Below are 27,874 nucleotides of genomic sequence, written 5' to 3' on the forward strand. Positions count from 1 at the left end.
GGTGAGTAATTAATCACAATTTTTATTTTTAGGTGAACTGTCCCTTTAAAAGTAACATAAAATGGGCAGTGTTTACCAGCCGGACTTTGAGGCAAAGAGTCTAAATAATTGTCTTGTATTTCGATTTGTAACTTTGAATTTTAAAGACAATGCCCATTAAAGTTTCCCGGTGTCATTTTGTCTGCTGTTGAACCGCTGCTCGTTTCGGTCATTAACATGGTGCCTGTTACTTTTGTCAGCGGAGGTCAGAATGGACCAATCAGGGTCTTCTGTGTTTAAGAGCGTGATGGTTTTTAAAAATGCTTTTATTAAGATTACTGGTGCGAGTTTCGATTGGTAGATTTCAGCTATTAATACTCAAAATTATTAGAATCGAAAGATAATACGGGTTAGGTTGCAGATGTTTGCAATGATCCAGAAAAAAATTCAGAAATTTGGACACATCTGAAAGGAGGATTCGTTTTGTAAACCGATATACGCACCCTGGCGGAATCACCCTTTTGTGCAATGAGAAGACATTTAAAGTTATGTTCACTAATCACAATAATGGTGGCGCTGTTTCAGTGGGTGTTCAAAACTTCAAGCGCCACCCATACCATGAACTGGGGGAAAACACACCCTTATTTATCCATGGTTGTTGCTACATGTCCAGTATGATTTTATACTAATGGAGCTTTTAAGATGTATATTTAAGCATTCGGGATAGGATTTATTTTAATGCAGTAGTTAACCGCTTCGGTTGGTCGCTTGAGTTGGGATTTTCAACCTACAGAAATCATGTTCTGCAGAAACCAAACTTCCAGAGCCACTGTGGCCCGTGGATCCGCGATGGAGATGGAGGTGAAGAGAGGCCGGTTCCGCCTGAGCGTGCTGGAGGATTCCGCGCAGGTGAGCAGCCGCAGCACCACACCTGCGCAGGCGCAGATCCACCACAAACCCATAACAACACTACTGAAACAGATACATCTTATTGCTCAGTGTTGCTCGTTCATAGCCCAGGAGACCGAATTGAGTTAGATAGCCCAATAGAAACATCACAGAAATTCCAATGGCTTATAAACCATTAGCTTTTTTCCAATAAAACCATTACAAAATTCATTTTTGTTGTGTGTTTTGGGCAATTTTCCAATAGGATTTAACATCTCACCAATAGAATCCATCACATACCAGTAGACACCATTATAGTTTCCATTAAAACCAATACAATTCCCATCATAACCATTAAATCCATTAGGTTTTCTATTGTGTTTTGGGCAGGGGTCTATTTTTTTTTCAGCATGGATGGCCATTAGATCTCCATTCAGTCCAGTGTCTGTTGAATTGTGTTCTTGAGTTTAGATTTATTGTCGTATTATGTAATCATTTTATTGCATGAAGTCACCTCTACTGTGATCATACACTGCATTATGTCATATTGTTTAAAATAAATAATGTATTCACTGATATTATTCTGCTTTCAGTAGGCTATACTTCCATTTGCAAAGCATACAGCTGAGTTCCGATAAAAAAATCACTCTCATTCTGTAGCAGCACTTCTCTTATTTGCATGTTTTTATTTCTCCAAAGTAATTTGTAGACAAATGATCCATAATAACTGAGCAGACTGAGCAATAAAACTTTGCTCTGGCTTATTTTCTTAACATTACATCTAACATCTTTTATGATACACAATGACAGGTTTTTTTTTTCTGGCAGTATTTTAGAGGTATGAAAATTGGCCAATTTGCCGTCTTAATGTATTAGAAACAGACAAAAGCCTGTTTGAAATCGTTCTCAGGCATAGACATGACCCTGAGGGAATTTCAAGTCAATACACAATGCTCGCTGTCATCAGAGCAAACAGGCATTGAGTGTTAGTAAGGGACTAATAGTTTAAGAGCGAATGCATGCGTCCTATTCTTTGGAAGTGTGCCGAGATCAATCTTTAGTGAGTGCCTTTGTTTAGTCGTGGAAGTCGTGGCCTAATGGTTAGAGAGTCGGACTCGTAATCCAAAGGTTGCGGGTTCGAGTCTCCGGCCGGCAGGGATTGTAGGTGGGGGGAGTGAATGTCCAGCGCTCTCTCCACCCTCAATACCACGACTGAGGTGCCCTTGAGCAAGGCACCGAACCCCCAACTGCTCCCCGGGCGCCGCAGCATAAATGGCTGTCCACTGCTCCGGGTGTGTGTGTGTGTGTGTGTTCACTGCTGTGTGTGTGCACGTTGGATGGGTTAAATGCAGAGCACGAATTCCGAGTATGGGTCACCATACTTGGCCGTATGTAACTTCACTAAACTAAACTAAACTCACTAGTTGAACATTTATAGGGATAGTTCAACATTCATTTACTAGCTCTCATGTCAGTCTAAAGTAAGTAACCTTTCTTTATTCTGTGGAACACAAAAGGAAAACTTCTAAAGAATCTTTTGGGCTCTTTTGTCAATATATTGAATGTGTACTGCACTGCTCCAAAATGACAAAAAGCTTCATGAAAGCAGTCAATTATTATCTTATGCAATATGTTTCAAGCCGTCAAAAGTCTGCAGTAAAAATAAGAAATGATTTTATTCAGTCAAATCTCAGAATTTTCTTTTTTTCAATATTGATGAACTCTTTATTTAACTGCACAATAGGCCGATGTTCTGTCAAATGCATCATAAATTACATTACAATTAAATTATATTGCATAAATTATATTGTTGGGAAAGAAATTATTCTTTGAGTCAAGAAATTTCATATTTAATCATAAAAGATTCATTGTTTCCAAATCAAAATACACAATTGCATGAAGTACTTATGAACCCAAAGCACAAACATTATCAGTTTGCAGTCGTAATCAGCTCTTAAACTGTCCACATTATCTGATCTTTTGATTAGATTCTTTGACATACAGCTTGAGGACAGTGTACAATTGAGAATTACATTGGTAAATTGATTTAATTCATTTGATTTTTATAAGTTATCCATTTGTGTCTGATGGCTAAACCTTTAGATTTCTTATTCATTAACATCAGTATGCACTTATTTGTGTTCATCTTCAAACGTACAATTAGATTACTTCCTCTTACATAACTGTGGTTCTTAACGTCACAGTTGAGAGGATGTAAACAGATTAAAGAGATATTTTACTGACTGGATACATGCTGACAATAAACGGCGAATGAATTTAGAAATAGAAAACAAACCGAGGGTTTTGTTGTAGCGCTGTTTAGCTCTTTGTGTTCGACTTTGTTTCTCTTGCTGGCTGAATGTTATCAAAGCTCTCCTCTGCTTTTGCATAGTGTTTGGTTGTGTGAGAACAGACGTGAGGCTGTGGTTTGTATGAATGCAAACTGTGTAGCACATTGGGATGAATCTCAAAAGAATCGAAAGAATTAGAACTATTAAGCAGTGCTGATTTGGTAGGATTTATATACTGTTATTGTATTTATACATTTTTGGAGTTGCTCATATAGTTATATTTATATTAGAATTTTTTTGTTTGTTTTGTTTTATATTTTATATTTAGTTATAAAATATTAGATTTTATATTATATTTTTTATTTATATTGTTTCAGCTTATTTTATTTTAAATTTTTGTTATATTATCAGTTATACTTTTAGTTAATAATACAATCCTGCTATAAAGACAGGAATATTACCAATATTATATATGGTCAAAGTGTCAGTTTATTAAAGTGCAACTAACAAGTTTAATTTTTGCACAATTTCACAAGCAAGTTAATTCAAGTCAGCTGAGCATGTGACAAAATTAACCCCATGTAACAACACATTTCATGCTAATCTTTACAAACGGCTTAACATACTTACAAAAATACCCTGAATGATGTAGCACGTTCTGGAGCTAAAGCTTAAATTAACTTAAATACATGGAACAAAAGACATGCTTATCCTGTACACTTTTGACAATAAGGTCATATGATGTGGGTCATGTACAAACATATATATATATATATATATATATATATATATATATATATACTGTATATGTATGTATATATATATGTAACTGTTCTCTCTTTGTCTCTCTGCAGGACTGTGAGGTTCAGAGACGGATCGAGAGAGAGGTGAGGATCAGAGAAGGAGCCAGTAAGCTTTTAGCTGCATGTTCTCAGAGAGATCAGGCTCTGGAAGCTTCCAAGACTCTCCTCACATCCAACAGCCGCATACTGGCCCTCATGACCCAGCTGCAGCGCATGAAGGAAGCCCAGGCCATGCTGAGAGCAGGACGGAGGTATTCATGGAGTCACTGGGTTGGGGTATATAGATGCATAATGAGTTGAACTGAATAGATAGCAATGGAGTACTGTAAATAGCATCTCAGTGTGTCCTTAAAACAAACTTTCTCAACTCACCAATGATTTCCATTTTATGGCATTATTACTGAAGCCCATTTCTGCCATTAGATAAAAAAAAAAAAGTGAATTGCGAGATATATACTTGAGACTTTTTTTCTCGTAATTCTGAGTTTAAATCTCAGAATTTTATGTTTATATCTCACAATCCTGACTCTTTTTCTCAGAATTCCGAGTTTATACTCCCAATTCTGTTTTTTGTTTCTACCACAGGATAAAAAATTAAAAAGGTAATTACAAATTTTTTTGATCTCACATTCTTGACTTTTTTCCTCACAATTCCAAGTTTATCTCAAAACTCAGACTTTTCTTCTCGGAATTGTAAGTTTATGTCTTGTAATTGCAAGTTAACATCTCGCTATTCTGACTATTTTCATTCTCAGAATTGTGATTTTGCGATCTTGCAATTATTTCTCAGTTCTGACTTTATATCTTGCAATTATAAATTCCAAAATAAAAAAAGTACACGTATATAGCATTTTATTTAGATATGAATTAAATAATAAATTACAATAAAAAATAATAGAAAAAAATAAATAAAAGTATAACATAATTATGATGCCCAACTGTTGAATTTGTCTTGTTGTAAGTGCACTTAAAATGTTGCCTTTGTAGGCAGCTCACTATGTCTGGAACAGAGCCGCTGATCCATTGATTGAATGTTTTTAGGTCATCTGATGGTGGGTCTGTTGATGAGCGATTACCTTGTACTGGAAAAGTAGCCATTTCAGGTGAGGTTACACACACAGAGACTAATGCAACAACTTACCACTGTATATCACTATACTATACATTTATTTGCTTTGATTTGTTACTGTTTTTATTTTTCTATTTGCTTGACTTATCCTCAGATATTCGCATTCCTCTGATGTGGAAAGACTCAGAGTATTTCAAAAACAAAGGAGGTGAGTTTGACTAATCTGTATGACTGTGATATGTCAGGTTTTCACAGATTTTCTCCTTTTCTGTCCCTCTTTTCTCTGTTCAGAGCTGCACCGGTGTGCCGTGTTCTGTTTGCTGCAGGTGGGGACAGAGATTCACGATACAGATCTCGTAATAGTGGACAGGACGCTCACAGACATCTGTTTCGATGAACCAGTGATATTGTAAGACTCTTCATTTTGCTTTCTTTTATCTCTGAAATTAATGGGCAAAAATGCAACCTGGTCTCAAAGTGCCCCCAGGTACGTTTATGCCATGAGACCAAGTAGTAAAAATGGAAATGGTCATCTCCAAAATAGTCTTTATTACAAATTAGACTTTATTACAAATTAATTTTTTTTTTCTCGTCATGTCATATTCATTAGTTATAGGGCCAGATTTATTAAGTTTGCTCCTGCGCAAACTGTCTTTTGGTGTTAAAATAGTACTGTCATGAGGATTTACTGAAGACGCACAGTGAAGAATTAGCATTGAAAAGACGTGGACACAGTTATTTTTGTGCCTGACCTTATTGAATATGCATTTGTAGGAGTTTCCCTTTCAGAGACAAAATTTATGGGAGAGAGTATTCAAATGAATCATGCAACGTGATTTACTAATGTTTGCATTCATCAAGTTACTGTTATTTGTGCCATTATTTAATGTAAAAAAAAGCATGTCTTAAACTATTTTGCACCTGTTATAAGTAGATCACCCTCACCTGATGAGCATCGGCTCTGCTTATTTGCGACTACGCTAATCTTGGTCGATATGTAAATGAGATGTCGCGTCTGTTTTCTTTAATTTGCACGTTGTCAGTAAATCACCCGCAGAAATTTTTCTCACTAATTTGCCCCGTTTAGTAAATCTGGCCCATAGTGGTTGATTACTTTAGTTGTCTGACCGAAAAAAGGTCAACATTTAAATTTGTATATTTTGGTAAATATACATTACCATTCAAAAGTTTGGGGTCATTAAGATCAATCAAGAAATTGATACTTTTATTAAGCCTTGCATAAAAAATGCATTGAACTGATCAAAAGTGACAGTAAAGAGTTTTACTATTTTTTTTATGTAAAAGAAAAAAAAATAGAAATAAACTAAGAGAAAAAAAGCTCTATTAATTTGACAATATAGTTTTTGGATCAAATAAATGCAGCCTTGGGGAGCATGAGAGACTTTTTTCAGAAGCATAAAAAAAAATACCTTTAAACAGTAGCGTTTATGTAAATATTTTAATATTTTATGTAAAATAATAAAGCTCTTTTTTTAAAATCAAGTTTCCATATATCCTGTCTTCATAGCACTGACTTACCTCCAGGCTTTGACCTGCGGGTGGAGCTCTACAGCTGCTGTGTGGAGGAGGAATTCAGCATGGGTTCCTCCACTCGGAGGCTGAGCCGGCTGGGAAGCACCTCCGGTAAGAAGTTCATGGCAACTTTAGAGACAGCAGCTTCTTGCAGTTCCCACAGCAGTGGAACCGGATCACCCGGAGGAGAATCACCGGTTCTGCTGCCTGCTCTGTCTGTACGGTGAGGGGGAAGTACATGGCATTACATCAAATATATTCTATTCCACATACCAAAGCGGTGTACAAACAGATACATGACACTGGGAGAGTGTTAAATGTTGAAACAGTCTCACACTTCGGCTATGTTTGCCGAAACCAGTTCACAAACAGAAACAAACGCATCCATAGTGACCGTCAGCACAGACAGACACACGTTGACTGTTTATTTTCTTAACATTCGGTCTGTCTGAGAAAAAGGCCAAAAAAGAACGACAGAGAAAACTAAAAAGATAGATGATGAGAGAAGTTGAAATCAAGTACATATTTTCAGGGTGAATCTCATGAAGCCTGTCAAAAACTTTTCATTTTAATAAGAACAAAATATCTATTGAGCGAGGATAGATTTCACTATTACATTACAGATTCATTACTGACCCTGAAATGAATTACAAACAAAATTAATTAGAAAACATCTAAATCCAATAAGAATGTGGGTGCTATATCCTGAAAGTGTTTCTGTAAATTCACACACGCAGAAGCTTATAGATTTTAGTTTATTACAAGCCAAACATGTAATTGTATTAGTATGGAAAAACATTCAAAGACCTGTCATTTCACCGTGGAACAAATTTGTTAATTGGTAAATACATTTGTGATGACTGTAATTTGAAATTATTATTATTTTTTAAAATTTTATTTTTATCATCTTTTTTTTTTTAAGGGTACGTTATCATACTCCATTCAGTCTGTATATATAACATTTTGTATTTATTTCAGAATTTTATTTCTTTAATATTATTATTTATATGTACTTTAATTGCTTATTTAGTGTTTTTTTTTTTAAGATAAATGTTGGGGTGGGGAAATTGTATTCTTTAGTGATTTATAGTTTTATATTCTGTGTTGTTCATGGGGGTTCTATAACAAAATTAATAAAAAAAAATAAGAATTTGGGTGGACAGATTTCCTCATGAAAATAAAGTTAAAAAAAATTAATGGTACAAAAATATGGTACATTTTCTTGTAAAATATTTGCAAAGTATAGTATTTTCAAGTGAAAATTATTTTCTTTGTTTTCTTTGGATTTTAGGATGATGACCTGAGCATGTTTTTTTTATTTCCACTAAGGATTCACTTTAAAACTGCTTCAGTGTTGTTCGATTCTTTGTATTTACTGTGTACTTCAACTCGAAAAAGTTTTAATGCCAGTTCTAAATGTTCTAAAAGCAATTTCATTGGAACATAACTAACTCTTTTGTTTGTTTAAGTTCAAAACATTCTTTGTATAATGTAATTGTGCTCAAAGAGGCCCTCAATATCACCTCTTGTCCTCAGGGGCCCTAAATATCACCGCCTGGCCCACACATCTCTGACCCTGTGTCATGTACAGAACTCTTTCCGAACACATGACCTGACAAAATCAGACACAGGTAAGAAAACTCTTTATTCAGCACTATTTAAACACAGCCTATTATATGAAAATTTGTATTTACAAATTAAGTCCAAAAGTGTGAGAAAATGAAAATGGGAATTACATTTCTGAGAAATTAGATTTTGATTCCAACAATTTCATCATGGGAATAAACAAGTTTTTTGTTTTTTGATTTGTTAACTCAGACTGCACTGTACTTCTATGCACTTGATAGCATGTTTGTTTTTGATTCATTTTCACTTTGATTTTATTTGTTCTCGTGTGTATTTTAGAGGACTCTTCCTTCTGGTTGCCGCTCTATGGTAACATGTGCTGTCGCCTCGTGGCCCAGCCTCTCTGTATGACTCAAGTTGTTATGTGTGGAAAACTCAGAATTCGGGTTTGTAAATATGATGTATTACTGTAATTAAAAAGAAATAACCAACATTTCCCAAATACCCATTCAGCCATCTTCCACATATTTTTGTACCCAAGTCAGAGAGCAGTCCTGAGGACTGGAGAGACGTCCACGGTGTCCTGGGTGGGTCAGATTTAAAATGTTACCAGCAGCAAGACGATACAGATTCTTTAGAGACACCACTGTTCACTATTCCCATTAATAAGGTGAGGAGTATTGATACACTTGTCTTATAGAACAGCTGTAGTTGCATCTTGTAGTCAACAGAGGGCCAAGTTTGATAATATTTGTGTTATGTACGTTTTTCCAGTAAGAGGATATGCTGCATGTGGTTTTAAATCCAGTACTACAGCATACATGGTTTTGGAAGTTATTTACTGATCCCACATTCTACAAACTATGAATTGTTCTGCCATTGTAATTATTGTTTACACCTGGTCTTAAAACCAGTTGTGTGCATACTTGCTTTAGGACACCCGTGTGCGTGCCACAGAGAGAGATCCGGCTCTACATACTCACAGTATCACCATTACAAACCAGAGTGGTGGTGAGACCACATACACAATTGTCACACACACATCTGAAGACACACATAACTGGATGGAAGCCTTCTGGCAGCATTTCTATGACATGAGTGAGTACCAGAGTTCCCAGAATGCACAAGATCACTTCAAAACATCACTTCAGCAGTATCATAAATTCTATCTATCTATCCATCTATCCATCTATCTATCTTGACAGCTCTAATACAGAATGGTTTGAACTACAATTTAGCTAAAACTTTAACACCATTTTTTGCTGTCGTCCAACCACTAGTATGTCCATACAGAAATCCTGAAAAAAAATCAATAAAAAAAAATCTTAGCAGTGTCTTTGCAGATTTCCTTATTGTAGGGACCGAAAAACAAAATTCCCTTTTTGACGTGTGGTATGCAAATAACACTGTCTCTGATATGCTGGGTGTGTTTGCTGCAGTCATAGATGGACTGACTCTTAATGATACCAGTCCAGTACCTACCTATCTAATTCTAAAACAGAGATAGGAGCCCAGACATGTTCTGTTCCTAAAAAAGACCAGTTTTCTTTACTGCAACCTTAAAGTTGCATTGGATAAAATGTATTCTTTCACTCTTTGGGGGTGTGTACTTGGCTGTGTTTGTATTGCTATAGTTTTTTTCCCCCCTTTGCTTTTTTCTTCATAGTTTTGGTTACACTTGGAATGACAGAATGAGTAGTTGACTTGTAATTCTGCTTTTACATCTCCAGATATTCAAATTGGAATTTTTTTTAAAATGAACTTATGAAACTGTATTACACAAATGATCAAGGCTAACCAAATTAGCACCGTACAGACAAGTTTGCAAGGCTAATGTTATTAATCGCCTTTTTCTAGGCAACTAAGAATCAATCCATCCCATAATTGAGAATTATTATATTTAGAAAGAAATAACAAAAGGATGTTGACAAAAATCAGTTTACTCACTATTCTTTGCTTGTCAATTTAATTTAAAAGCGATTTTTGTGAATTTGATTTAGCAACCTTTTAAACCGCATTCATAAGAAATCCTCCTCAAATGTAGCTAAGGCAAAACAATGACAGACTTATTCAGCACTGCGTTGCCTATATTCCTGAACATATAGGCCACTTGTTACTTCTATAACATAAAATCAGTTATACAATATAAGCGTTATCAGTCAATTCAGTAATTCCCCAGCAGTCCATTTTGCAATTTAATTTGTGAATGTTCAGATATTGTCCACCTTAATTGATTATTTAATGGAATAAAAATGAATGGAAATATATAAAGGTCGTTGCTGTTGCATTAGAAGGAATCAAATGAAATTTACACCCCTAAAGATTTACTTTTGAACTTTCCTTGTGATTTCAAATGCCAAAACCAAGTTGCATTCTTGAACAAAAGAGAAACATAACCAAATGTGGGTGGATGTTTTAAAATGAGTTATCTTGGAAGATAATTTAGTGTCCCATACTAAAATAAGTGCAAGATATTGTGACCTTCTGTTTCATTAGTACATGTTATATATTGTCTTGTATTATATGTATTTGCTTACTATGGAGAGGCCATTTGAGATGTTTGAATTATAAAGATTAACTCCATAGAAAGGCAGTTTTTCTGTTTTTATAGTTTAGCGCTCTAGTCCAAAAGTTCTAGCAATAAGCATTGAACTGATTTATTTAGCTGGAAGAGCCACACGGAAACACAAATTAGAGAATGTCTATGACAGGTTAAAATCTGTGACAGTTTAAAGGTATTGCACTTCTAAGGATTTTTTTGCACGTGACCTTGAACTTTACAGTTAATCTAGCCTTGTTGGTTTAAAATCTGGCGTGTTGTCAACCGGTTTTGAGACCAGTTAGGCTTGATTCATTTACTCTTTCTATTGTGAAATCCGCTGATATTTCAGGGAAGGTGAAAGCTTAAATTAGATTTATTTACTTTTTGCATAACTGCTTTTTTTAAGCTCCCTTGTGATGTAGTAATCAAAACCTTCCTTTGTACACATGAGTATTTATTGGAATACTGTACAGTGACTGCAACAGTTGGATATGGTGAGGTGTTTTTTTTGTGTGTGTTTTTTCAACACTTTGGCAGAGAAAGTGATAAAAGAATAAGAAGGTTCAACGGGGACATTCTGATAATCTGCTGATATGATAAACATGATAATAACCTAAAAGTAAACATGCATAATTGCACAGGTTTGCATTCTTATTTGCATGTGGTATGAGGAACTGAAAAGCTTGAGGGACAGTGTTGTCATCACTGACATTAAAAACCTTATCAAACTGGATTTTTCCTTAATGGCTTTTAAAAGCAGATGAACAGATGAAGGACAAGAACATGAGAATAAGGTACAACAATGCAGTAAATTATGAGCCAAAGTAGGTCAAAAAGAGACAAAGATTGAGATGATAAAATATTGATAGTTAAATAGTTTTTCACCGATATAAACCAATTCGGTAATGCATTCAAAAAAAGTGCATTGCACTTAATGTGAGAAAACCTGATTAAAATGGAAAAAAATAAATAGTATGATTATTGTATGACTTTTTTTAGTTTCACCTATGGAGCAAACACAGATGAAAGTAAGTCATATGGATTTGTTCTAGTTTTGTTTTACAAATGTTTAAGCCTACGTGATGAAATGCAAGTTGTTACAAAATGTCCTTGGTTGGTTTTTTGTTTTTGTTTTTAAGTGACTTTTTGTCACATACAGTATATGCCCTGCCCTTGTTCTTTGTCAGTTGTTAAGCCTCTGATGAATGTGAAAACATTTTCTCTTTGTCAAAGTAGCATGAGTGTTTTTGCAATTGACGAGGAATGTTACCAAAGCCTGTATATATTAGATTCCCACTGGCAATAAAATCAGCTGTTACTCAGCTATGTGAATTTTGACATTCACCCCAAAACATTTCACGTGTTGTCTTCAAAATATTTCGACAATGTCTGATTTAAAAGAAGCATTGTGGTTGTAGGTGATATCAACCTACCAGAATGTTCCAGCTCATAGAGTGTCATTCCCTGGTGGTGTTTACTCGACTGTATGCAGGTTTTTTTTTTCTTTGCTTTTCTCCCATAGTTTTTGTTGTACATTTATGTACAGTAATTGACAACCCTTATTCTTCTGAAATAATCCATATTCTTCTGCCTATTCCTCTTCAGATATTTACGTATGAATTAGACAAATTAGCAAGGCTAGTTTTTCAAATGTCAAAAATTCCCTTTTGCCAAGCAACCAAATATTAATCCATACCATATGAAAACAGAATTAAGAGGGTGTGACTCTTTTGGGTTATAGCAAATCAACTTATTCACTATTGCTTGTTTGTCAGTTTGATTTGTCAGATTGCTTCGATATTGTTTTTTTTTTTCAAAGTTCAAATGTATCTTAGGCAAAACAAAGAACAATGACAGACATATTCAGCACAGCATTGCCTACATTCCTGCACAGGCCACTTGCGATACAACAAAGAGTGCAATACTAACAACAATGAGTGATCATGAATGGGAGTGTTACTTATATATCACAAAATCAGTAAGGTTATAAGGATTGTTAATCAATTACGTTGTTCCACAGCAATCCATTCTACAGTTAAGCATCAATGCTTTGTGAAGATTCAAACATTGTCCATCTCAATTAATTATTTAATAGAATAATTCATATTAAAGTCATATTTGTTGATTAAGATTTACTGTTGTACTTTCCTTTTGATTTTAAATGCCATTTTGCCCATATTTATGATTTCAGAAATGCTACATTTGAAAAGATACAAGCTATTAACAGCAAGCCAACCATGGAAATTGCATCTTTGAAACCAAGTTACTTTCTTAAACAAAACAGACAGATGTGGGTGGATGTGTTAAAATGAGTGATCTTTGGGGATCATTTATCATTAGATGTGAATAAACTGCTTTTAGTGGAAAATTACTGGAATAAGGAAAATTCAGGATAAGGATTTCTTGTTAAGTGCTACATGGAAACACTTCCCCCACAAAAAAAACGTTTTGAATTAATCATGGATGAAATATAATATTATTGCCAAACAACCAGCAGATAGACTGTCTGTGGATAAATGCATCATTCAAAAGTTAATTGAAAGTTCCACATTTGTTTGAAATGCGTTAGTCGTTATGCTTGATTAATAGTGCTTTCTTACTCAACACACTTTATAATAAAAACTATAATAAAAAAAGTTTGTCATGTTACAGAGTATTTTATCTGAGCTGTCATCACCTCAGTTTGACATGTATTTAAAATCTCAATGCATACATTGTACAGTACTTTCTTTGTTCTGGTTTGACAGCAGTTGATGGAACAGGGGTGGGTTGGTTAACATACTTCAATTTCAGTTAAGAAATTAATTGAAGACAATAATTCTCTCCCTTTAGCAATATACTGAATTCAAGACAAATAACTTTTTATCTTTGAATTCATCAATCATTCATGGGACGTGCTTGATGTGTCTCCATATGAATTTGTAATTTATTTTATAGATTAAAAATCGAATTTCAAAAACAAAAAATCAGCTGGTAGAGCCATAAAAACTGGTTCTAGAACAAACCATAGAAAAGTTAAAAACTGTCTGTGCAAATATGCCTAAATGACGCTTCAGAAGAACTTCTATGGCACCTTTGCAGTGTAAATGTTAAGGTTGCTCTGTGCCTGCTTAAAATTCAATCTAAAGACGTAATGCCACATAAAATCCAGACTAAATTATGCCTGCTCAGAGCCACCAGACCCCTTAGTATCAAAGCATACAGTTGTAATTGCTGTGTAACTGTATTTATGCCATCTCTGAGCAGCATTAAACTGAATGCCACTTCTGTGCCACCTTTGCAGTGTAAAATAGGTATAAGTTAAAGCTGCTCTGTGCCTTACTTAAAATTCAGTGTAAAGATGTAATGCAACATAAAAGGCAGACTAAATTATGCCTAACGTCTAAGCATAGTTGTATTAGCTGTGTAAATGCATTTATGCCACCTCTGAGCAGCATTAAACTGTCTGTGCAAAGACACCTAATGCCACTTCAGAAGCACTTCTGTGCCACCTTTGCAGTGTAAAGTAGGCATAAGTTAAAGCTGCTCTGTGCCTGCTTAAAATTCAGTGTAAAGACGTAATGCCACATAAAAGGCCTAATATCTAAGCATACAGTTGTATTTGCTGTGTAAATGCATTTATGTCACCTCTGAGCAGCATTAAACAGTTTGTGGAAAGACATGAGACTTGGGTCCACAGCACTACTGTGTAACATATATACATTTATTTGACATTGAGCAATTTCACACCTTCACACATGCATGTTCAAAATAGTTGGTTTTCCTCTGCACTGAATATGACATTACATTGAATATGATTTATTGTTTGTTTGGGCAACTGGAAAGAGTACAATGCATGTTCTGAATAATACCTTTATCTCTGTAGATGTTACGCAAGTGCCACATTTCGAAAAGATGACAACATATACTGTATGTTGAAACAGTTGATCAGGCAGGTTTCTGTGCAGTCGGTTTTGGTTTCTGCGAAATGATGTCAGGAGATTATTATTGTGTGTCAAAAAGTTTTTTTTTTGGTAGTTTCAGCATTTTTCGCTCAGTCTTATATCCTTGTCTTATGGCTTATGTGTCACAATGAGTTGAAAAGCATGTGGTCTGTTTGGTGTGTCACAAGAAAATTAACTGAGACAGGTTGTCTGATTTTCTTAGAAATTAAACATACAGTGTTCCTTGTTAATGGCTGCGTTTCAACTATTTTCATGCCAGGTATTTATTACATGGCGTGCAAGAATGATGTTTTTTATGGCCTACATCCTCTAAATTTTAACACTCGGACCTGTCTAGTTTGTCTGTTTTTCACATTTACCCTGAAACCCATGTTTAAGTCCTCAGGTGTTTAAAATTATGCACTCACACTCAAACAAAACAAAAAAAGACCTGTCTTTTAATTGACGGCCTGCGCTTTTCTATGTAGGTCAGTGGAAACAATGCTGTAATGAGCTCATGAAGATTGAGGAACCTTCTCCAAAGAAAATGACGTTGACATTAAAACGAGGCTCCCTGTATCATGAAATGGGTAAGAGCATTTTGGGATTGTATAAGTCAATAAGAAAGACACATTTGTGTTCCAGTAAGGTTTTTTACGGTCTCTCGGAGGGGTATTACAGTTAACTAAAATCTTTTTTTGTTACTTGAAAATAAAACATAATAAAAACCTTGAACTTTTTTTTATTTCAGCTGTTTGTCAAGGCACCATTTTCATAGTTGATCTTTTTGTATTAAAATACCAAAAACTGTATAGACTGTATAAACTGACAAAAACACAAGAAATTGTAAAACTTTCCAATTAAAATGAAAACACAAAATCTAAAAAAATATGATTATTCAGAAGAATAATAACTATAACAGTATCTCGATTATACTAAAATAACCCTGTTCTCTTGTGCATATATTTTGAGAATAACCCTTTTTTAATATAATAATTGAATATGTTTTGTATAAGTAATTTAAAGTATTATAAGATATGTAAGAAAATTACATGAACAAAGTGTCAAGGATCGACAGTAGTGTTTTGTGTCGGATAGCAGTGTGTATTTAGTCACTTTTTTCAGCTAATTTATTTAATTAAAAAAAATTATATTTACTTGATGACATGAGAACGCAAAAATGTTATTGTAACAGACAAAAAGTAAACTACAGTACCAGGATGATCTGATATATTTAACCTTTTTATAGAGAAGATTTCTAATCAAGATATCCTTTTATGCTCAACCTTTTTATCTCTAGTAGTCAGGTACTGTCTGTTAAGATTACACAATATACACATGCAAAATTTAAAAATATGCAACAATTTTTTTTATGTAATATGGTTTTACAGAGTTGCAGACCAGACAACTAGAGTCAAAAATTGGGCAAAAAAGATCTTTAACCAGATAGTTGAGATCTTTAAACAAGAAAGTGCATTTTCAATTTTGCATTAATATTGTTGATATTTACACACAGAGTGATCATATTTTACATATTACAAACAATACAAAAATATTCATAAGACTGCTCTGGCTAATAGCATATACAGAAACAGGTATGTGTTTTTTTTTTTTTTTTTTTTTTTCGTGACGTATTGTCAAGTATGGTGACCCATACTCGAAATTGGTGCTCTGCGTTTAACCCATCCAAGTGCACACACACAGCAGTGAGTAGTGAACAAATGCACACACACACACACACACACACCGTGAACACACACCCGGAGCAGTGGGCAGCCATGCTGCAGCGCCCGGGGAGCAGTTGGGGGTTCGGTGCCTTACTCAAGGGCACCTCAGTCGTGGTATTGAGGGTGGAGAGAGCGCTGGACATTCACTCCCCCCACCTACAATCCCTGCCGGCCAGGGACTCGAACCCGCAACCTTTCGATTACGAGTCCGACTCTCTAACCATTAGGCCACGACTTCCCCCTTCTTTTTTTTATATAAATATGGAAACAAACTAGGTACTAAATGTATATATACAGTATATATATACATAGTGACTTTCGCTTGAACTTAGCAGACATACTGTATGATAGATATATGAAGCTAATTTAAGCAATCACCCCACCTTGTTGGGTGGGGACGTATTTCCTTTTCAGACGTATCATTTGACAGACAGTTCAGCCAAGTGCCGAGCCAGACGTGTCGTCAGGCTATTCATTTCTAATTGGTTGTGACGCTTATACAGCCGGCGAACTAAGATGCAATTCATTATTGTGCGGCATCTTTAGACATTTGTTCTTTGAAGATCATCCCTGTTGAGCAGAACAGTAAGAGCCAAAAAAAATGAGCAACAAGTAAAGATTATTCTTTATATTATGTAGTTCACCCTGAAAAAAACATTCTGTCATCATTTATTCATATTGTTCCACAGAATTAAACAAAAAATATCTTCTTTTGATTCTTTCCACAGAAGACAAAAATCAGGTTTGAAATGACATGGAGACAATGACAAATGACAAAATGCATTTTTAATAATAAGATTTATTTTAGATTTATGTTTTCTATTCAGTTCTTTATCAATTTTAAAAAAATTTATTTCTGTATTTTTATCATTTATTTTTAATAAATATGTTGTAAAATATTTGTAAATATACATTTTATTTATTCATTTTAAATAATTGTTTTACAATAATAAATAAAATATTTTTAAATACAATTTTTAAGCACATTCTTTCATATCTCACCTGATAATAAGACTGTAAAATGTCTGTCAGAACTGATTGGTTTAAAAAAAACTTTGGTGTCTTATTTTCAGGATCTCTAATTACATGGTTTCTTAAACTTGTTCTTTGCCTACATTTTTTTTATACAGTTACGTCGCCATCCACCCAGACCAGGAACCATCTGCAACCACTGAACAGACCTGTTTCTTCTGAAATCCAAAGCCTGCTGTCCACCTATTATAATGACAGGTGATACAGATTCAGACAACTGTTACACAAGCACGTAAACACACACGCGCACACTCGAAAAACAAAGCCTGGATGGCAAATACCCTCACATGCTCTCTGAAGGCATGTGTGTTGCAGAACGACATCTACTAGGACACGTAACAAATACCCGCCTTAAATCAGATGAAACACGCATTGTGATGGTACACAATGTACCTGTGACACCTGAACAGGTTCTAGGCATCAATGTTAATTTTAATGCATGGGAGTGGCTTCCCAACCTCTGAAATAATCTGAAATGGTTAGCCTTTGCTTTAAAGGACATTCAGTTGTATTCCAATTCCAATCAAAGCGATATAGAGGCATGGTAGCGCATTTAATCGTGTTCACACATGCCATAATGGTGTAGGTGTGGTGTCGCTGTCACACATGCCAAACTCTGGCACACATCTGTCAGCAAACTATGATTCATCTCCATCTTATAAAGACATAATGATGAGACAAACCGTTTTACTGCTGTATCCTCATACTTGATAGGACAGAAGAAAGCAAACATGTCCGACTTGGATAACACACATATAAGCTGTGAATTCTAAGGTGATCATTGGTATTGAAAAGAAAGGAAACTTGCATGTTTGTCAGTTTCTGTAGCCCAAAAATGTCCAGTTTGTGGACTTCAACTTCACAGTTCAGAGGTCACTAATGAAGGGCTCACAGAAGTGAGTACACCCCTCACATTTTTGTAAATATTTTATATCTTTTCTTGTGACAACACTGAAGAAATGACACTTTGCTACAATGTAAATTAGTGAGTGTAAAGCTTGTATAACAGTGTAAATTTGCTGTCCCCTCAAAATAACTAAACACACAGCCATTAATGTCTAAACCGCTGGCCACAAAAGTGAATACACCCCTAAGTGAAAATGTCAAAATTGGGCCCAATTAGCCATTTTCTCTCCCCGGTGTCATGCGACTCGTTAGTGTTACAAGGTCTCAGGTGTGAATGGGGAGCAGGTGTGTTAAATTTGGTGTTATCGCTCTCACTCTCTCATACTGGTCACTGGATGTTCAACATGGCACCTCATGGCAAAGAACTCTCTGAGGATCTGAAAAAAAAAAACAATTGTTGCTCTTGTAGGCTATAAGAAGATTGCCAAGACGCTGAAACTGAGCTGCAGCACAGTGGCCAAGACCATACAGCAGTTTAACAGGACAGGTTCCACTCAGAACAGGCCTCGCCATGGTCAACCAAAGAAGTTGAGTGCACGTGCTCAGCATCATATCCAAAGGTTGTGTTTGGGAAATAGACGTATGAGTGCTGCCAGCATTGCTGCAGAGGTTGAAGGGATAGGGGGTCAGCCTGTCAGTGCTCAGACCATACGCCGCAAACTGCATCAAATTGGTCTGCATGGCTGTCGTCCCAGAAGGAAGCCTCTTCTAAAGATGATGCACAAGAAATCCCACAAACAGTTTGCTGAAGACAAGCAGACTAAGGACATGGATTACTGGAACCATGTCCTGTGGTCTGATGAGACCAAGATAAACTTATTTGGTTCAGTTGGTGTCAAGCGTGTGTGGTGGCAACCAGGTGAGGAGTACGAAGACAAGTGTGTCTTGCCTACAGTCAAGTATGGTGGTGGGAGTGTCATGGTCTGGGGCTGCATGAGTGCTGTTGGCACTGGGGAGCTACAGTTCATTGAGGGAACCATGAATGCCAACATGTACTGTGACATACTGAAGCAGAGACTGGGCCGCAGGGAAGTATTCCAACATGATATCGACCCCAAACACACCTCCAAGATGACAATGCCAATGACAGTAGATAATACTGTGAACAACTATAGTCACTAATTATGCTGACATAAGTGATGCAAGTTTTTTTGTTTTTTTCTGTAATGTGCCCTGTACTCTAAAAGGTCAACATGAATCAAATAATTAATCCATTTGACTTCTGTAATGTTAACCCCAGCAGTGCAAAAATAGCCATTAAATTGCCTGATGATGCTCTTGGAGATTATATTACTTATAGGATGGGCCAAGCCTATTGAAAACTGTGGTGTATATTTTTGTGAACAAACATTCATTCTCTTTAACTGAACTTAAATTGCTCTAAAGAATCTGGCTTGAGCCTGATTGCATTAATTTATTTGTTGTTGCTTAAATCATGTTGTAATACTGCACTGTGTGTGATTTAGATTATCATCAAAGCAGACTCCAAAAAAACATTGAATTATATTTTGAGACATTTTGTGAATTAGAGTGTATTCATAGTTTTGATGCATGAACATGCACGTAAACATGCGGATGCCATAAATTACATGATTTTTAAAAAATATGATTTATGGCTGCAGTTCCGCAGTCTCACAGAGTCACTCTACCAGTTTAGACTTTCCCAGAATTAAAGACGAAAATATGTTCCACACCACAATAGAATCAAAACATGTTTGTAATTAATTATTTTGTCCTCTCCCTCTGCTTCTTTGTTTCAGCTACTGAAGAATTGAACAAGAAAACTAAAGAAAAAACCTGTTTTGTGCACAGCTCAACACACCCAGTTATTAAAGCACACACAAATCCTTGCAAGCTTTAGTGTGCAACTTTTTTTGGGGGGGGGGGGGGGGGGGGGGGCTAATTTTTTTTCTCCATGTTTATTTGCTTAATCCAAAAATGCACACCCAAGTATACCATATTGTCTTAAAACTTTGTTTGTCAGTATCAAAAAATGTAGCCTAATATTACAAGACTATACAGTTCCCACTTTTTAGCTACTTACCTTATAAATAAATGCATAGTAATAATACTAATGAATAAACTTTGATATTTGATTTGAAATCACGTGAGAATTAAGAGTGTTACAAGAGACAATAAAGCAGCACACCTGGAACAAAAGCTAATTATTATGCAAATGTAAATTCCCAATTGTTAAGGACTGAAAAACATGTATCAAAATGCATTACAAAGTATATCAGCTTGTCAGTACAGCATATACATGTGCAGCATGGTATTTTCTCTCTTTTTTTAGAGCAAATATCTTTTTCAATGATCAGTAAAGGTCTGGCTCTATATGTTTGATTCTACAAGCCTGTATTGGCAGTGTAACTTGATCATGTGGAGGATCAGGGCTTCCATTACATGTGTCGCTAGATTTAAATCACTCACCTTTAAAATTGACTGGAACATATTAACTTGCTACAAGCTATGTAAATTATGCATGACAAGAGTTTGACAGTTTGTTTTTGTTGTTTTTTCATTCATAGTAAATAATTATTGTAGCACCCAAGGCCATTCAAGAGAATTGAGCAACTCAGTTTCATGCCAAACCTTTAAATGATTTAAAACGGGCGTTTTAAATTCAAAATATTCTTATCTTCTCAAGACTAATCAGTCAAACAGCCAACCAACCAACACCGTTTCAAATTGTTATGAATATAACCGTCATCTCTAGACCTTACCTTCATTTTAATTTTAGATCCATCAAGATTAATGTCAAGTTGTCAGTGATAGCTAAAAAAAAAGGTAGGCCTTATACAGCCTCTTGACTTACTGTAATTTGTGTTACATAAGAAATGGAATACATTGATCAAACATGTTCACTGATACAGTTCCTTTTTGAGAACATAGTTTTGAATAGCAAGCTAAAATTGTTGACTGATTTGTCTTATCCTACAAATTGTAGGATTTGTAACCCTTTTAGCAATTGACTAAGAAGTTAAGGCTCTTTATATTAATAATATAATTATTCATTATGTAATTTGGGGTGATGTGACTCATTGGTGAAAAAGATGTCAGGTTGCTTCATACTTTCTGAACAGTGTAGTTGCAATGGGTATGAATCTTTTGTTTCATTATGTATATGACAATTATGTGATAATATAGTGCCATGATAATAAAATGAACAATTGGAAATCCCCATCATTTCTTGTTTATGGATGCATGTTTGCATGTGTGTACATATGTTTGTTTTATTGTTTGTGTGTTCACAGTATGAACTAACAAATTTCGACCAAAGCATTTTTTCCATTTCAATTTCATTGTAGCGCCTTGAAGTCTTGTATGCAAGTATCGAGAGTAGATCTTTGCATGATATTCCAGTAGGTTCCTGTGCAACCAGTAAAACAACGTGTATGTGATACCTAACATATTCTTAGAAATTCAGTGGTACTGTATGTCAAGGCTTGTTTTAAAGTAATTTTGAGTTTGCAAATGTAAATGTAAATTAATATTGTAAAAATAATTATTTGAAATATGAAGAATTGTAAAATAATGTAACAAAATTATCAAGCTTATATATACATTTTACATGTTTACATTTTAATAAAAAATTATTACAAAAAGGTCTATGCTTTGCTGCCAAAGTAAGTGCTTCCTCATAAATCGAGTTAACAAAAATTGCTTATTTCAAGTTTCACAATTCAATTGGATTTACAGACTAAAAAGTAAACAAACGTGTGTTTCCTGAGCTGACCCTTTTCAAAATTATATACATTTTATACAAAGGGTTCATCGGTGAAAAGCATTTTTCATGTCTAATTTAACATGTTGACTGAGAGTGGACAGTGCTTTCATGCTACAGTTGCGTATCCTCAACATTTCTCTTTTCAGTTTATCTTTTTCAGAAGTCCTTCAGTAATGCAACACAAGAGGCTAATTTGGCAAGATTGCAACATTGACGGAGGTGAAGAGTTTGTCAGATGTGCAAATTCTCAAAATGTCTGCCCCCTTTCCAGTCTATAGGGCAGGCTTGCCAGAAGGAGTTTGAGGTTGTCTGACGTCACCTGCATCAAAGGTGGGGAAGTCGAGATTTCCTTTGCCACTCTGTTAGATGTTCCCATCACTTTCTCTGGCTTCCTTCCAGGCTTCATGGTTAAAGAGAGCGGAGAGTCTTCACTGTAACTGGGGGGTCTGGGAATCATGCTTTCTTGGTTCTTTGTTGTAGGAACTTGCGCATGTTTAGTTTGAGAGGATCTTGGTGCATCACTTTCCAGAGAGAACTTAAGAGAGTTGTTTACATGAAAAGAATTGATCATCTGGAGCTTTGTTTCTGCTGGGATGCCATTGCCACCGAAGAGTCTGAGTTTCCTCATACCATTTTCTTGAGGGTTAGATTCAGAAAGGTTTCTTTTTAAACTCAAATTGGTCGGTTCCTCGCCTGTAGTGGAGCTCTCAGATGTTTCTGAACGTGATCGGATGTGGTTCTTGTGCTCCGGTTGTGCTTCAGCATTGGTTGGGTCTTGAGACACAGGGTTGTTTGCCGTAAATGCCGGGTTGGAGAACAGTCCTCTCCTAATTAACTCCTGTAGAAGCTTAAGAGGAATCTGAATTTCCATATTACTGTACGGATCTACGGGTGGGTGTCCAAGAGAATTGCTTTGGTTTAGGATCCCTAATTTAGGTGTTGGTGCACCAGAAGATTCTTCCTTCAACCAGTTTGCATGCTCCCGTGCTTTCATAGCAAATTCTTCGGAGTAGTTCAGTCTACGGTTGAAGAGGTTCACCGAAGGAGGACTTGCTCTACGTGGGACTAGATTGGCAGTGGAAGAGGAAGTGAGATCAATGATGTCAGCCGCCACTGGACTCGGTCCTGCTCGGACAGACCCTGCACCTCCTTCTCCTGTAGAAGTCATGTCCGCTGTTTCCCCCTTTTCTGCAGCTTCTTCGGCCGTCAAACCCCTTGGAGGGTATAGAGGTGAGGCTTCGTTGAGGAACTTGGGCTTTTTTGAAGGTGGGCTGAAAGATGATGGCGTGTCAGTCAACGTCTCAAGTCTGTTTTCATTCCGGCTGAGGTTGAGCGGTTCCTCCCAACCGGCTGATGATGTGTACTCTTTAGCCAGGTGGCGTAGCCTAACAAGTGACTGGTTGCGGCTCTGAACCTCCACAGAGGACATGCCCAAATACGAAGCAGCAGGTGGACGGGGAAGGTCTTGAGAAGGGCTGAGGCTCAGTTGAGGCAGTGTAGACTCTCGAAGAGCTGCATAATTGGATAGAGATGTACCGCCTTGTGGGAAGTACGGAGCAATGTTCAAAGGCATGCTAAACATCTGTCTCTGATGCTCCGTAAACATGTGCTGAGAGGCCTTGAGAAGGAAGAGTAGAATTCAATTAATTCAGTACTCTGTTAAAACTTTGTAGTTTGCATTTCTACTACACTCTCAAAAAAAAGGTGCAAAAGATGTCACTGGGGCGGTTCAAAAGGTACACTCTTGTGCCTTTTTTAAGTGCATAGAAGTGTCGGCACCGATAGCCTTGTGGACTACAGGCATCTGGAGTTCGAATACCGGCTCAAGGACCGTTCCCGATCCCGCCCCACTCTTTTCCCCACTTAGCTTCCTCTCACTTCTACACTGTCCTATACTAGTAAAGTAAAAAAAAAAAATGCAAAAAATAAATCTTAAAAGATAAATAAGTGCATTGAAGTACCTTAAAGGTGCACATTAGTACCTTAAAAGTACATATTTGTTCTTTTTGAAAAGGTACCACCCCAGTGATAGCTTTTGTACCTTTTTTATGAGAGTTTATGTCTTTGATAGTATTTGTTCTGTTTTTAAGATGCCATACCATTGTCTTATGTTTTTGTTGTATATTATGATGTATTACTTCCTTGTTATTTGCTGTTTTTAGTTTATTTTTATTGTAAAGCACATTCGTCAACCTTGGTTGTAGTAAATAGTGCTATATAAATAAAATTGCCATTGCCATTGCCATTGCCATACCTGAGCGAATACCGGGAGGTGTCGGAAATCTGCATGTTTACCATTCCTGGGGTATTCGTGCTCAAAGTCGCTGTAACCGCTGGCGTGGAAACGTTTTTGCGATCGAGGGGTCCTGAAGACTATATCGTTCCTGTATCCATTTTGGTGACACTCGTAAGGAAAAAGCAGCCTGGTTGGACAAAAAGAGCTTTGTGACTAAAATGTATTTAAATAATTTGTCATATTTATTTGTATTATATATGAGCAGCTGCTGTTTAAGGTTACATGTGCTTACTTTTCATAGTGTCTGCGAGTGCAGGTGGCTGCACTTGTGCTGCGTGGGTTTCCTCCAAGAATGTTGTAAACTTTTTTCCACAACTGCTGTGCAGTAACCTGGAAATCACGCACACAAGGTGGGTATATTTTTGGTGACAAAAATATTTTTCTTGGCAGTAATCTGAAGTTATTAATCTTAATGCCAGTGAAAGTATGCTATCAAAAACATATAAAACGATGTCGACAGGAAGTCAAAAGTCAAAAACCATTGTGGTTAAATGTGTTAATGTGAAGAGATTTATTAAACTGTTGTCCAAGGTTGAGTCGTTCTATTTTTAATTTTGTGGTCAGTGCACAGTAAATGTCTTTTTACCTGTTGATAGCCTCCTAGCTCCTTTACTGTCTTGTACATTAGTAACATATCGACTGAAAATGAAAAGTAAAAAAGTAGATGTTAATACTCTGAAATCATTTCTTTCAGACATACATTCACTTTTCTTTCTCACTCACTCTGTTTGAAGCCTAGATGAGGTATTCTCTCAATCGGAGTGTCTCTTTGTTTCATAAAGAGGTAGAGGTCTTCGAGGAAGCTCTCCTCTGTCATCTCCTCTCTCTGTTCTGATCTCTTCTCCTCTGGGCCGTCCTCCTCCATCATACTGACCTGGAAATACAGTGTTGCAAGTTCAACATTGCATAGTGATGACATGCTACCATAAGACCATGTTTTGTGTAATAAAAAAGGTAAAATCTTATCCAGATACACTACCAGTCAAAAGGTTGGACACCTGCTTTTTCTTTATTATTATATTCCACATTTTCGAATAATAGTAAAGTCATCAAAATTATGAAATGGCAGTTTTACAGAATTAAATATTAACTCCAACTTCAGTAGTATTGAGTTCACGTGCTGGATACGTGATGGCTGTTTTCTTCACTACCTGCTCCATACTAATAACAACATTTTATGAAAATCTAATTTGTGTCCAACTAGTGTATATTTAGAGACAAATGTATTAAAATATATATTTTTTCATCATATATTTTCTATTATTTGAATGCCTTAAATGACTATATTATTTATTTAGTCGTTTTGCCATTCTGATCCATTTGACATAACTCACAAATTGTTCTCGTACAGAGTAAATGATGCATAAACTTTATCTTCAACCCTTTAATCTACTAACTTTATCACCAACCCATCCCTAACCTGTTCATTTCACAAAGCTCTGAGCTGTTGTTAGATAATGAACCTAATGTTCTTAATTTATCATCAGATCAAACCTTCACCTTGCCTAAGATTTATGTGGGCAGATTAATATCCTAATCATGAGAGATCAAGAACATCTCAAACTCATGACCTGACTATCTGAAACACTTCAGTTCAGTGTACCATGACTTGTTATGGACAGACATAATTCATCTAAACATGCCTGACGCACATGATGCTTATCCGGCACGAGTAGAAAATGCAGCTTGACTGCAATATTGAATCTCTCATTGTTAGCTGATGACACCTGTTCTCATATTTCCTTCCTCTTTGATTTTCACTTGTTTTTACCGGTGCATATTCATGAAAACAGTTTAGTTGTTTCCTTATTTCTGAAGGTACGTTAAGATGATTTAAATGATGCAGTGAAAGCTATGAAAGTTAACTTGCATCACCAAAATACAGCTTTCTTTCTTGCTTTCTCTCTTTCCTTCCTTCTTGCTTTCTCATATTAAAAACCAGTAATGGACTCACTAAACTATGATCATTTTATAGATTTTTTTTGTTTTATTTTTTTCTGATCCCTTCAGTAATATGATGCATGAGCTTCAAGCAAATTCAGGCCTTTAAATATGCATGAACCCTGTGATTTATAAACAAATATTAATGCTTTAAATAAGCTGTGGAAGCAATTACTTGACTCAAACAACTGATGACAACTCACTTATCCAGCACTGACAATGACTGATTATCATTCACTCCAAGCACATTCATACTTACTATTCGTTTTTAGTCATGATGTAAACAATTTAACACAAGCATGTGAGATTTTGCTTACTATATTACCAATACATATAATCATTTCTGAGATTTAAAAAGAACCAGATCTTGCAAAAATTAGCATTTGTTCATACAATGAAAGCCTGTGGTGTTTAAAACACTACTGGACCCTACTGGCTTGCATTATATGATAGATACAACAACAACAAAAAATTGTGTTTGGCAGAAAAAAGAAAATCATACAGGTTTGGAACGACAAGGGTGAGATAAATTTCATTTTTGAGAGCACTAGCCTTTAAGTGACCACTACACTTGACCCAAAATCAGAATCAGAATTAGCTTTATTGCCAGGTATGTTTGCACATACGAGGAATTTGTTTTACTGACAGTAGCTCCACAAAACTTACCCGTGTCTCTTCAGATTTATGCACAGTGGGACGATGGTTTGCTGGACTGATCCTGTTTGGAGAAGAATGTAATCCAGAGAAGGTTAAGCTAAGTATCCAGCCCTTAGCGGTTTGTTTCACAGAAGCGTATTCTGATGCCTACACACCGTTTCTCAACACCTAAATTAAATCATGTCCTCTTAGCACTGAATTGTGTATTCAACTGTCTTCCTGTTTGGAATGTTAAGTTGGACCGGTTCTTCCTGTTCTGAAGACAAATGTCAAAACCTCAGAGTATAAATATCAGATAATTACTCTGAAATTTTTACGTTAATTTAGTCATCAAGGCTTGTCCTTCCCAGGAGAACCTTGTCATTGTTTCTTGTTAATGCCTTTTAACACTATATCTCTTCTCCACCCAAGTTTAAATGGCATTCCACAGCAATGTGCTGTTTTAAATCAATAAAATGAGCACTCGTTCTTAATCAGAATCCCACACTGTAGTTGACCTCTAATTAACTTTTAATTACATTTGCGCCGAACATTGAAAATATCTTTCATATTACCACTAATCAGTTTTAAACATCTCACTTTTTCGGTCAGATGTTGAATTTAAAGCAGACGTAAATGAAACCTACTCACTGGCCACTGTCTAGTCTTGCAGATTCATCTTCAGATGGCACTTTGAATTGTTTTACTCATTTGCAAACAATGAGGAAAAAATAACCACAAATAGAACCTGTTCTCTCGTTTCCCTCATTAATATTAACCTGGGCGGAAAATATGTCACTATACAAATAGAAACAGAGATGACTTGGAAAGACATTATGTAAGAGTCTTGTTATTGCGGTGTTTTACGGTCTTAGGGGAAGTTAAGTGAAATGACATGCTGAAAACAGTATTAAAATAAGTCCATCCATCATGTTTACAAGCATTCATTTGTAATGGAGCTTGACAGACTGTGAAGAGGTGAAGTGCGACAATGTTCACATGTTTGTTTGCCAGG

The 27,874-nt window shown here is 35.9% G+C and overlaps 2 protein-coding genes across 3 annotated transcripts; one reads left to right on the forward strand and one right to left on the reverse strand.

Moving 5' to 3' along the window:
- Nucleotides 1-588: 588 nt before the first annotated feature.
- On the forward strand, nt 589-21,440 carry LOC306856111 (rhotekin-like). Its single transcript, XM_079395137.1, has 13 exons — nt 589-888; nt 4,013-4,212; nt 5,003-5,064; nt 5,185-5,238; nt 5,322-5,439; nt 6,559-6,786; nt 8,100-8,194; nt 8,469-8,575; nt 8,671-8,799; nt 9,065-9,227; nt 15,083-15,184; nt 17,452-17,551; nt 20,020-21,440. Exons 1-13 carry the CDS (start codon nt 778-780, stop codon nt 20,024-20,026), a joined length of 1,476 nt encoding a protein of 491 aa, XP_079251263.1. The 5' UTR covers nt 589-777; the 3' UTR covers nt 20,027-21,440.
- Nucleotides 21,441-21,448: 8 nt separating this feature from the next.
- On the reverse strand, nt 21,449-27,700 carry LOC306856110 (uncharacterized protein). 2 transcript variants are annotated; one of them, XM_079395136.1, is made up of 7 exons: nt 27,511-27,700; nt 26,890-26,941; nt 25,006-25,156; nt 24,869-24,921; nt 24,515-24,612; nt 24,241-24,409; nt 21,449-23,604 (listed from the first exon to the last, which is right to left on the reverse strand). In XM_079395136.1, exons 3-7 carry the CDS (start codon nt 25,148-25,150, stop codon nt 22,234-22,236), a joined length of 1,836 nt encoding a protein of 611 aa, XP_079251262.1. In that variant the 5' UTR covers nt 25,151-25,156; nt 26,890-26,941; nt 27,511-27,700; the 3' UTR covers nt 21,449-22,233. The 2 variants fall into 2 exon arrangements, with proteins under 2 accessions (XP_079251262.1, XP_079251261.1); XM_079395135.1 differs by lacking the exon at nt 27,511-27,700 and having other exon boundaries at nt 26,890-27,076.
- Between the last annotated feature and the right edge of the window lie 174 nt (nt 27,701-27,874).

Source organism: Barbus barbus, assembly GCF_936440315.1.
Source record: "Barbus barbus genome assembly, chromosome: 36".
Taxonomy (NCBI): Eukaryota; Metazoa; Chordata; class Actinopteri; order Cypriniformes; family Cyprinidae; genus Barbus; species Barbus barbus.